This window comes from Octopus sinensis, linkage group LG23 (genome assembly GCF_006345805.1).
Source record: "Octopus sinensis linkage group LG23, ASM634580v1, whole genome shotgun sequence".
In the NCBI taxonomy this organism is placed as follows: Eukaryota; Metazoa; Mollusca; class Cephalopoda; order Octopoda; family Octopodidae; genus Octopus; species Octopus sinensis.
Window position 1 is genome coordinate 30,523,252 of NC_043019.1, and position 13,091 is coordinate 30,536,342.

The 13,091-nt window shown below is 39.3% G+C and overlaps 1 protein-coding gene across 7 annotated transcripts in view; it reads left to right on the forward strand.

The window, feature by feature from the left end:
• LOC115223451 (mitogen-activated protein kinase kinase kinase 21) overlaps nt 1-13,091 on the forward strand; it is a 93,911-nt gene that overhangs the window by 58,733 nt on the left and 22,087 nt on the right. For 6 of the 7 annotated variants that reach the window (XM_029794022.2, XM_036512574.1, XM_036512575.1 and 3 more), the window contains exons 2-6: nt 2,193-2,340; nt 3,434-3,632; nt 5,983-6,053; nt 9,528-9,655; nt 11,338-11,425. In XM_029794022.2, the coding sequence (XP_029649882.1) occupies nt 2,242-2,340; nt 3,434-3,632; nt 5,983-6,053; nt 9,528-9,655; nt 11,338-11,425 (585 nt within the window). In that variant the 5' untranslated portion in view covers nt 2,193-2,241. Of the gene's footprint in view, nt 1-1,203; nt 1,226-2,192; nt 2,341-3,433; nt 3,633-5,982; nt 6,054-9,527; nt 9,656-11,337; nt 11,426-13,091 lie in introns of those variants that run through there. The other variant, XM_029794026.2, reaches the window with a different exon arrangement.

Genomic DNA, 13,091 nt, shown 5'->3' on the forward strand with positions numbered 1-13,091 from the left:
CGCTCAATAAACACACACAATGCCCAGTCTGGGAATCGAAACTGCGATCGTCCGACCGCGAGTCCGCTGCCCTAACCGCTGGGCCATTGCGCCTCGAATAAGTCTCTAAAAGATAAAAATAAACAAAGGAAAGAAATGGGGCTGGGGTGCGTCAAGCATACTGTTGGTGAATTTCAGGAATCATGGAAGTTTTGAAGGATGTTGTGTCGTGACAGCTAACAACTAATGCAGGTAGTTTGTTTATTCCAGGCTTTCTGTGCATGTAAAAATGTTTCCGAGAATCCTGGGTACTGTGTAGTTTTTTGATTTTGTGAGTATGTCTATGAGTGTTAGACATATGGAATTCAAAATGGTGCCCTAGTTTGGCATTGGAAAGATGGTGGATAATCTTATGGGTGTCTGCGAAATCAGTTGCCAGATGTCAGAGCTTTAATGTGTCCATGCCCAGGGAAACAAAATGTCCAGAGTATGGTAGATGTCAGACAATAGGTATTCACCTGGTTGCATATTTGCTGGTACTTAGATGGATGACTGCTTGGGAAACCTAGGTGCTGTACATCTCACACTTTTTACTAGCAATGCTCCAGTATGGCCACAGCCTTAGGGCTGAAACATAAAAGATAAAAGAATATATATATATAGAATAAAAGAATACACACACACACACACACACACATACACACGTACATATAGTTGTCTGATAATTCAGAAGTCAGAAAAAATAGGCACTTGTATATTTGTCAATAGAATGAGTACAATAATCAAAGCATGAAGTATTACAGATCCATTACAGTCAATCTTATCAGCTGCTTTTATACCAGATACTAGAGTAGCTATCTAGTACACACAACACTTACTCACCTCCAACGATAGAGAACAATCACTATATTGTTTTTCAAACCAGCCATCCCTGAAGAGCATATATATTAGACCACCACCTTGTTATCTAATATCCAGTGTATACTTTGATTATGACATATATATATATACATACATATATATGTATTCTCCACTCCTACTGTGTTCGTTTCACATTCTGATTGAATCTTCCATGTGTCAACATGTACCTCCTTGTGACAATGTAAACTTTCATTTAATCAAGATATCCTTGGCCTGAAGAATAGCCTGCAGTATACACCTCGCTCGGATATTTACCACTTCCAAGGTTCCGCTCGCTATGAAACATATGTAGCCTAGATCTTACCTACTCCATTCCTTAACTCTTGTATGTGTGTGCATATATACATACATATATATATATTATCATTATCATCATCATTTAACGTCCATTGTCCATGCTGGCTGGCATGGGTTGGACGGTTTGACCGGGCTAGCAAGTTGGAAGGCTGCACCTGACTCCAGTCTAATTTGGCATGGTTTCTACGGCTGGATGCCTTTCCTAATGCCAACCACTCCAAGAGTGTAATAAATATAAAATCTTACATGACCAAACTACAGATAGTTATGTACTATATGGCCCTACCTCATGCAATTATATATGGCCAATGAACTACCATACTTTAAACATACACTCTCTTATGTATACCCATACTCTATGCCTGTGGTTCTCAACCATTTTTTGCCTATGGACCCCTTTGATTCCTTTTATTACCCCACTGAACTTCCATACCCATTCGATATATATATATATACATACACACATATATATATATGTGACCTCGTGAGCACCGCCAGCAATTTTTTTTTTTTTTTTCCTCTGTCTTCCCTTCTCGGGATCTTTCCTTCTCCTTTGTTTCTGACGAAGAGCTCTGCTCGAAACGTTAAACCCTCCTTCTTCCCTTCTTTCCTGAGCGTCCAATAATACTTTATTTGTTCCATGTCCTCGTGTTGCTGTGTTTTTTTTGTGTTTTCTTGTTTGGATTAACTATATATATAAAGATCCTGTATTTTCGTAATTAAATATTATTAGGAATTGTATAAAAATGTTGAAATATTCTGTGTATTGTAGAAATATAAGCAATTTATTGCTGATAAATTTTAACAACAAAACCTCATATGTACCCTCAAGGGCTATATGGACTCTGGTTGAAAACCACTGTACTATGCAATCATACATTATGGCCATACTTAAACAATCAGATTTAAGGATTCCACTGCACACAATCCTATGTATTATAACCACACTGTTGGCAATCTCTAAACATAACCATTGTCTTCTTCATGTTTTTCAGATGGGTTTCACTTGACTTACACAGTTTCTGACTGAACAGCTGATTGATAATGCTAGAAATAACAGTACTGGTCTCTATTGTGGTGCTAGCCAGCATTGTCTTCTTGGCGTTTCAGTGCTCCTGCTTTGGAAAATCTACAAGATTCAAAGTAAGTTGCTTTTTCAACTTTTTGGGAAATGGTCTTATGAATACTGAATGTTTTATACTCTTTTACTCTTTTACTTGTTTCAGTCATTTGACTGCAGCCATGCTGGAGCACCGCCTTTAGTCGAGCAAATTGACCCCCAGGACTTATTCTTTGGAAGCCTAGTACTTATTCTATCTGTCTCTTTTGCTGAACCGCTAAGTTACAGGGGACATAAACACACCAGCATCGGTTGTCAAGTGATGTTGGGGGGACAAACACAGACACATAAACTCACACATATATATACATATACATATATACATATATATGACGGGCTTCTTTTCAGTTTCCGTCTACCAAATCCACTCACAAGGCTTTGGTCGGCCCGAGGCTATAGTAGAAGACACTTGCCCAAGATGCCACGCAGTGGGACTGAACCCGGAACCATGTGATTGGTAAGCAAGCTACTTACCACACAGCCACTCCTGTGCCTATAGATTAGAAAAAAAAAATGTTCAAGGCAAAGGTTCTCATTTTAAAAGATCTTTGTGATACAGGTGCGGGCATGGCTGTGTGGTGAAGAAGCTCGCTTTACCACCACTGCACGACATCTTGGGCAAGTGTCTTCTACTATAGCCCCAGGCTTGTGCATGAATTAGTTAAACGAAAACTGTGTGGAAGCCCATTGTATATACGTGTGTGTTTGTGTTATTCCCAACCATTGCTGTCAACCAATATTGGTTTGTTTCTGTCCCTGTAACTTAGCAGTTCAGCAAAAGAGACCAATAGAATAAGTAACATGCTTAAAAAATAAGCAGGGGGTGGGGTCGATTTGTTTGACTAAACATGTTAGGGCAGTGCCCCAGCATGGTCACAGTCCAATGACTGAAGCATAAAAGATAATGCATGTGTGTGTGTGTGTGTGTGTGTGTGTGTGTGTGTGTTTTGTGATATATGCCCTGTAACATAGCAGTCTGATAAATAGAGTTTAATAAAATAAGTATCAGATCAGAACAAGTACCGGGGTCATTAAAATTATTGACGGCATTATCACATGATCATGGATCACATGACAATGGCCAAAACTAATTTTTTTTATCTTTTCTTCCCCCAGAGTTTTGAAGAGGATGCAGAAAATCCAAGAGAACGTTCTTTGGAAGGTTGCGTTGGCCCCGAAGTGGACAATACATCGTTGGTGAATTTTGAGCCGTTACCTGACATTTTATCAAAAGCAATACCTGCTACAACAGCCTTGAGACCAAGAATCACTTGTATTGCCACTGACAACAATGAACCCAACTCAAGAATTGTCTGTAAGTTTACACTTTATGGAATATTACTTATTTTAGTCACAAACAAAAATATGTTTTATCAGACTAGGAAAGGTCTGTGTCTAAGACTGCTGTTAGATCACTAAGACCAGTGTATGAGGACGAAAGAAATCGTAGCTTTTTAGTTGATGAAGTAGGAAACAGTACATATCTATATATATATAAAGCTGAAGTTGTCTGTGTGTGTGTGTGTGGCAGGTTTGGTAGCCGTCAACTAACACTATCTCCTCCGAGACTCTGCAGCGCAAGTTGACCAAAATTGAGAGTATGATAGAAGAAGGCTTGCTCTTCATTCCATAGAAGAAAAAATTCAAATCGGACCATATTAACACCAAAAATTATTTACATCAAAAAGATGCTTTTTTTCTATGTAAATCCCTATTTTTTACGATTTTTTGACTGCTGTGTTGCCATTTTCCGGTGTATTTTAACCAGAAAAATGTTCACTTAAAGTGAATAACAAGCTACATAATGCAAAATTCCAATTCTAATGGGTCGAAAAGAAAACAAATCCGGGCAACGCCGGGCTATACTGCTAGTTAATATATAAAACTATCCTGAGTCCAGAGAGCTCTTCCAAGTGTTTGTACCTGTGGCTTCCACTAAAAGTACCCAAGGGCTAAGCATTGGTGCCAAACTAGCAAGCCATGCTTGTATCGAAAAGCAAGTTTGAAATGACAATGATAGGCCTCATCTCTCTTCCCCTGCCCCCAGTTAGAATCTTCCTAAGTCTGATTTTGTATTCTGTCACTTGATAGGATCAATAGAATAAGAGGCGGGCAAACCCAGTGGGATTTGAACTGAGAAATGTAAAGAGCCACCAAATAGCTATGCAGTTTTTAGTCTGCTTTTATAATGCTTCGGCTACTAGTATACCATTAACAATAATAATGATTTTGTATGTTTCAAAAAACCAGAAATTTTAGAGTTGGGATACAGTCAATGATATTGATAATTATTTTTACAATACTTTATTTTTATCAGTCCCAGAAGGATGAAAGACAAAATCAACTTCAATGGCATTTGAACTCAGAATGCAAAGATCCAGAACAAATACCACAAGGCATTTCGTCTGCTGCTTTAACAATTCTTCCAATCCACTGCCCACGAAGATGATTTCTTACATAGGCACAAGGCTAGAAATTGATGAGGGGGAAAAAGTTGATTATATCTCTCCCAACCAGAACTTAACCAATACTTATTTTGTTTGGTCCCAGAAGTATGAAAACCAAAGTTGAACCAGGCTGGATTTGAACTCAGATCATAAAGAGCTAGAACAAACATTACAATGTATGCTGTTTGTTCAACACTCAAGTGGTACAGCTAAAATAATAATTTCTAATTTGGCAAAGGAAGACAGGTGTATAGAGGGTGGAGCATACAAGCATAATTGATGAATTAAACTCTCTGTATAAATATAAGGACATAACAGAACACAATTAAGTATGGTAAGGTATCTCGTCCATACACTATCCACCACAGTTTACAATAATTACTTTTACTGACTGCAAGGACTTAAAAGGACAGAATGTAACAAAGTGGCTGTGTGGTAAGTAGCTTGCTTACGAACCACATGGTTCCGGGTTCAGTCCCACTGCATGGCACCTTGGGCAAGTGTCTTCTACTATAGCCTCGGGCCGACCAAAGTCTTGTGGGTGGATTTGGTAGACAGAAACTGAAAGAAGCCCGTCGTATATATGTATATATATATATATATATATATATATATATATGCGTGTGTGTGCTTGTGTGTCTGTGTTTGTCCCCCTAGCATTGCTTGACAACCGATGCTGGTGTGTTTATGTTCCCGTCACTTAGCGGTTCGGCAAAAGAGACCGATAAAATAAGTACTAAGCTTACAAAGAATAAGTCCTGGGGTCGAGTTGCTTGATTTAAGGCGGTGCTCCAGCATGGCCGCAGTCAAATGACTGAAACAAGTAAAAGAGTAAAGAGTAAGAAAAATGGGTGTCAAGGGCAGATAATAATAATTTTTATTCCTTGGATGGAAAAGGCGGAATTCTTGAAGTACTGCAATGTAATACTAGGCCACCTCATAGTAGAGCTAGAGTAGCTCCTAAGTCTCCACCTAGTTCTAAAATAAGCTTGCTATCTGATATCGTTGAATATGGGTCTTTATCAGATAATAAGCTGATAAAAAAAAGATACTATACTTTGGTTTTAGTCTTCATCTTCACATGACAAATTTAATTTATCTGCAGCATGAAGTCAGCTTATCTGTTCCCTTTTGAAGGAAAAAAAAGAAGCCCCCCTTTTTTAATTCTTTATTTATACAATTATTTTGTTCTTATCTCTGTTCTCTGTCTCATTGCAGCCTTCCAACAAGCATTCCCTCGTAAACAACTCACCTATCTCTCTGAGATGGGGATGGGGTGGTTTGGCCAGGTAAGAAAATCTATATACTCTTTTCTGTTGTTTTCTTTTTTTTTTTTCAATCTTACAGAGGTCCATCTTCTGATTGCTGACCAATAATGCCCAGAGGTCGATCTTTCCAAAGATTGATCTGTGCAAGTTTAAGCTGGATATGAACTGTAGTGAGCTTGCTTCTCCACCACGAAACTGAGACAGATTACAGAGTCTATAAACACTATCTCTCACTCTCCTTCCCCCTCTCTCTCTCTATCTCTCTCTTTCAAATTAATAAGGTGAGGAAGTAAAAGAACTGGGATATATACATTACATCTCTGTATGTATACACACACACATATGTTCTTCCATTGAAGCCTTGTGAGTGGATTTGGTAGACAGAAACTGAAAGAAGCCCGTCATATATATGTATATATATGTGTGTCTGTGTGTGTGTGTGTGTATATGTTTGTGTGTCTGTATTTGTCCCCCCAACATCGCTTGACAACCAATGCTGGTGTGTTTACGTCCCCGTAACTTAGCGGTTTGGCAAAAGAGACCGATAGAATAAGTACTAGGCTTACAAAGAATAAGTCCTGGGGTCAATTTGATCGATTAAAGGCAGTGCTCCAGCATGGCCTCAGTCAAATGACTGAAACAAGTAAAAGAGTAAAAGAGTAAAGAGTATATATACACACCTCTCCCCTGGACTGGGCACTGGTTCATCACAGGATTACTCCCTTTTGCCAGCTGAGTGGACTGGAGCAATGTGAAATGAAGTGTTTTGCTCAAGAATACATTGCTTGGTCCAGGAATTGAACAAAACCACTATCTTTGTGCTTGAGAAGACATGTCAGGCTAAGTGAAATCGTAATTGTGGTCAGTGCTGGTGACATGTAAAAGGCATCCGGGCTAATGACACATAAAGGGCACCAATGCCTGTAACACATAAAAAAAAAGCACATGTACCTGTTGCACATAAATGGCAATTGTGCCAGTGACGTGTAAAAGGTACCCGTACCTGTGACACATAAATTGCACTCATGCTGGTGACACGTAGAGGGCACCCATGCCAGTAACATGTAAAGGGCACCTGTGCCAGTGATGTGTAAAATGCACCTGTGCTGATGACACGTAGAGGGCACTCACGCCAGTGACTCATAAAGGGCACCTGTGCCAGTGGTACGTTGAAGGTACCTGTGCCAGTGACACATAGAAGGCACCCAGCACACTCTGTGGAATGGCTGGCATTAGGAAGGGCATCCAGCTTCAGAAGCCAACCCAAAACAGACTGGAATCTGGTGCAGCTCTCCAGCTTACCCGTTCCAATCAAACTGTTTAACCAATGCTAACATGGAAAATGGATGTGAAATGATGATGATGATGATGATGACGACGACTACAACGATAACGACGATGATTTCAACACCCTAACTACTTAGCCATGCACCTCCACTTTCAGACCAAAGTCCTGGTTCAAATGCTTGCAATGGAATGGATTTCACGAAAGGCACCCAAGGACCAGATAACAGATAGGTAACATCATCATCATCATTATCGTTTAATGTCTGCTTTCCATGCTGGCATGGTTTGGACGGTTTGACTGAGGACTGGCAAGCCAGTAGGCTGCACCAGGCTCCAATCTGATCTGGCAAGGTTTCTACAGCTGGATGCCCTTCCTAATGCCAACCACTCCGAGAGTGTAGTGGATGCTTTTTACATGCCACCAGCACAGGAGCCAGTCAGGCGGCACCAACTGAAAAACTACAGAAAAACTACAGAAAAATTTCTGTCCTTTGTAAGTATGTAATAAAATGATGTGTTTATGTTCATTTTTATCAACCACAAAACGTTTGAACATCAGACCACCTGTCAGGTACATGAAGGTCAAAATGACCTATCATATAGATTAGAATCTGTTTAAAGGTAACCTCAAGATTAAGATAAAACTATGTCTGTAATAACTGTTTATACCCACCCCTCACACAAAATCATAACTCATTTTGTTACTTTATCTCTTCAATTGTTCTCATAAGTTTCTTCTGTTTTACTACGTGCCATCTTCAATGACTGGCAATTAAACTCTGTAATTGTTTGTCTATCAAGGTCACTATATATATATATATTTTTTATAACGCTTCATTGTTGTATCACCGATATTATTTTTATCAGTGAACCAACTAACCATTGCTCTCTCTCCCTCTTATGAAAAGATAAAGGAGAACACTTTTACCTTTCAATAAAACTTTCACCTTTGGGTATTCAGCTGCTGATTTTTGTCAGGTCTATCCAATTCAACTTCCCATTTTCCTCACTGTTGGCCTCTGCTTCTCAAGATCTTCTCTTAAGATCAAGTTTGTCAGTTTTCTTATTCGCCTGCTCTGACTCATCTTCTGGGCATGTTTAACCCCCCATCATTTCAATGATTTTGTGAATTCAAAAATGTCATTAATTTAGATTCATTTGAAACAATTAACCTGAAAGAGACTCTAATCAAAGTGCTAGCTACCTGACCTGCTAGAAATAGCAGTCTGTCTGTCTGTCTCTCACTCACTCGCTCACACACACACACACATGCAATTAATTCAGTGAGGGACTTTGTGATTATGGAGCTAACCCAAGGCTAAATGACATCAACAATAGGTCTGCTAAATGAGGTTTGACCTGGAGCTAAACAACAACAAAAACTGAAGCCATAGTCACCACAAGACAGCAAGGGAGCTCCTACATACTCACTCAACTACCAAGAAATGGCAGCCAAAACTCCTTCAAATTACACCCCATCATCTTAAAAAAAAAAAGAGAGAACAAAAAGGGAAGGACATTTTGAAAATGTAATCAGAGATAAAGCATGTCTGAATAAAAGACGAAACATCTGTGATAATAGGTCTGTAGTGATGCCTGGTTCCAGACGCTATTTTGGGATTTTCATCCACACATGCGCAGAGATTAGAGCCTTCCGGAAGGCCTGCTGAAAGCCCCTTATACACATGTGCAGTCATCGGCAGCAACTAGGCTTGACTGCCATTCTCTCTCTCTTCACCTCGGCTGCCGACCGAGCGGGAGGCAACTTGACCAGCTCCGTGTGGCTGGAATTCTGAAGGCGATCCACGACTTTGGCAAATCTGTGAAGAATGCCTTCACAATTGTGATTAAACCGACTTAATAATAACAACAACAACAATCTTTCTACAATAGGAACAAGACCTAATATATTTGGGGAGGGGACTATTCGATTACATTGATCCCAGTAATTGACTGATACTTATTTTGTTGATCCCTAAAAGATGAAAGGCAAATTTGACTTCGGGAGAATTTGAACTCAGAGCGCGAAGACAGTTGAAATGCTGCTAATTATTTAGTCTGGCATGTTAATGATTCAGCCAACTTCCTGCCTTAATGATAATGATTATAATAATAATGATAATGATGATCTTTCTCTGTTTTATTGCTGATATTGGCTAAGCTGTTTTAACCATTGTTAATCTGTAAACTCTTTTTCATTTTGTAAAGGTTGTCCAAGGAATTGCTGATAATGTTTTGGTTGGAGTTAGACAAAGTAATGTTGTTGTTCAAGTACTTCGAGATGATGCAAGCGCTCTTGAAATGCAGAAGTTCCTCCAAGAAGTTGCTGGTTATCGGTAAGTTTTGGTATAACTATACTAATAACCTGTTCTTAGAACTCAATTTACACATGCTTCAGTCAAGGCGGCACTGGCATCAGTCACGTTCGGATGGTGCTTTTTACATGCCATCGGCAAGGGGTATATATATATATATATATGTATATATCTTATAATAATTCTGCTTGTCACTTTGTTACTTAGCCCATCCATAACGCTTTCACATGATTAGTTGAGGGGGAGGGAGAGGTGGTGGTGAGTGAAATGCGTAATTTTTTTCTTTTTTTAACCAAGTTTTCTTTCTCTGTCACTTTCATCTGTAATGCTTTCATATGATTAATTGAAGGGAAAAACGAAGAGTGAAAGAGAAAGTAGAGAGAAAAAAGGGTATGGCAAAGAGTGAGAGAGAAAGAGGAAGAGTATTGTGTATTAAGTCTATAAAATTGTGCATAAAGTATATGAAATGTATATATAAAGTGCATTTAGTATATATTCCAATTTCCTTCACTTTTCAATGATTAGCAAATAAGCAACTGTCTTGTGATATAGACACAACACAGGATATACTTTCTGGTTTTTTGGATAAAATTTTCAGAAATAACCCAATAAATTTACCATTAATTCTGTGAAATATTCACAGGACCCCTACTATATATATTATATATATTTATATACTCATATGTATATATATATATGTATGTGTGTGTATGTGTTCATGTGTCTGTGTTTGTCCACCCACAACATCGCTTGACAACCGATGCTGGTGTGTTTACGTCCCCATCACTTAGCGGTTCGGCAAAAGAGACCGATACAATAAGTACTGGACTTACAAAGAATAAGTCCCGGGATCGAGTTGCTCGATTAAAGGCGGTGCTCCAGCATGGCCACAGTCAAATGACTGAAACAAATAAAAGAGTAAAAGAGAGTATATGCGTATTATATGCTGCTTGTTTGTATTGAGTACTTCATTTTTCATTGTGCACTCAAACATATGTGTGTGTATGCATACATTCAGATGCAGTGAAGACATATGGCTTAGTGGTTAGCATCTTTGGCTCATGAGTGTGAGGTTGTGAGCTTGATTCTTGGTGGCACATTGTCACATCGTTCCAGTCCACTCATTTAGCAAAAATGAGTCGCACTTCTAGTTCAAAGGCCCAGCCTTGTCACACTCTGTGTCATGCTGAATCTCCCTGAGAATTATGTTAAGGGCACATCTGACTGTGGAGTGCTCAGCCACTTGCACGTTAATTGCACGAACAGGCTGTTCCACTAATCAAATCAAATGGAACTCTCGTCATTGTTGTTTGTTCCTTCTCGAGCCATGCCTGGCTCATAAGAGCCGGTTTCCTGGTTTCCTTGGCATATAGGTTCCCCACCTGGCCAGGACACCGGTCTGTCACAGGTGAGCTGCAAGATGCAGGAGGAAAGAGTGAGAGAAAGTTGTGGCGAAACAGTCAGCAGAAGCGTGGAACTTAGGTGTTTCGCTCCTAAACACACATATCGCCCGGTCTGAGATTCGAACCCGCGATCCCTCGACCGCGAGTCCGCTGCTCTAACCACTAGGCCATGTGCCTCCACTCTCGTCATTGTAACCAACAGGGTACCAGTTAGTTACATACAGATGCACCCACATGTACACAAACACAAATATATATTTTCATTTGTAATGTATTCTCTCTTCCTCTCTATTTCCACAGGATATTAGATCATCCTAACGTACTCCGACTACTTGGAATGTGTACTGAAGCCATCCCATTCCTCATACTCTTTGAATATTTCCCACTGGTTTGTATATCCAATCATTTGTTTGCTTTTTCTCGCGATTTATTATTAACATTATTGATTAGTCATCATCATCATCATCATCATCATCATTGTTTAACGTCTGTTTTCCATGCTAGCATGGGTTGGACGGTTTTGACTGAGGGCTGGCAACCAGATGGCTGCACCAGGCTCCAGTCTTGATCTGGCAGTGTTTCTACAGCTGGATGCCCTTCCTAATGCCAACCACTCCGAGAGTGTAGTGGGTGCTTTTTACGTGCCACCGGCACAGGTGCCAGTCAGGCGGTACTGGCAATGACCTCGCTCGAATCTTTTACACATGCCACTGACACAGGTACCAGTGAAGCGATGTTGGTAACGATCATGCTCGAATGTTGCCCTTTTTACGTACCACGGTATATATATATATACATTGTGTCCGTAAAGTCATGGTTGGGTTTCAAAACTGTTTATCGATGTAACTTGCAACACTCCACATTTCATATCCATGTTGAATAAGAGACCAACTAATAAAGTTTACATAGAGTTTAGTGCAATTTCGATGTGGCTTCCATTTGTTGTCCTACACACATCTAATCAATATTCCTGTTGGATGAATGAAGCAAACCTTACTGACACACTGTGTGTGTGTGTGTGTGTGTGCGTGTAATGTGTGTATGTATATGTATACACACACACACACATACAAGGGGGTGCTGAAATGTTCGTAGTTTTGGGCAAAAGAAAATACAGGAGGATCGGTTAGCTATGACTTTATTCAACATATCTCCCTCCCTGCTTGACACACGTATTGCAGTGGCCCTTCAGATTTTTGAAGTCCATATAAAAGAACTCAGAAGATTGGGCCTCCAGCAAGGCCTTTTATGGTACCCTTAAAACCAGGATCTTTTCTGCACCCCTCATATATATATATATATATGTATATATACTGCAAATTTAGGGTGAATACTTGATAAATGTAAGTACCTGTATACGCCAGCTAGTGGCAGAGGTGAGAGGGAATATATCAAATAAAATCAAAAACAGAACACAAAGGGTGTCGCGGTACACATGTTTCAAGCTTTATAAACGACCTGTATATATATATGTATATATGAGAAGAAAATGGATGTAATAACAAGGGGAAACTCGTGGTTTTCGCTGGTATGCCTTTGATTTAATTAGATAACAAAGAAGAAGGAAGCAATGATAAAGGTAGCATTTACAATCGTTTCGATTTACTAGTTTTAGTAAATCTCTTCAGAATAGATTGATACATCGGTTAGGATGCGAAAATAATTGATACATATGTGTTGGTAACAGAGGCGAAGTTAGTAAGTCTTACTTTAAATTTTGTTCTTGAGCTGGTAATTTCGCTGGGGAGAGGTTTCATTGTAGAAGATTGGTTAGTTTCGTTGGGCAATTAGAGCGGGGTGAATATTATTTTTTTGGAACCCTACACCAAAATAACACACACACACACACACACACACATATATATATATATGAGGGCATGCTGAAAAGTTCCTGGCTTCAGGTAAAAGAAAATACAGGAGGATCAGTTAATTATGATTTTATTGAACATATTCCCCTCTCACATTTACACACTTATATACGTATATATGTATATATATTAATCAAAGTATTATATATCCATTACAGCCGATCTTATCAATCGGTTTCACACAGG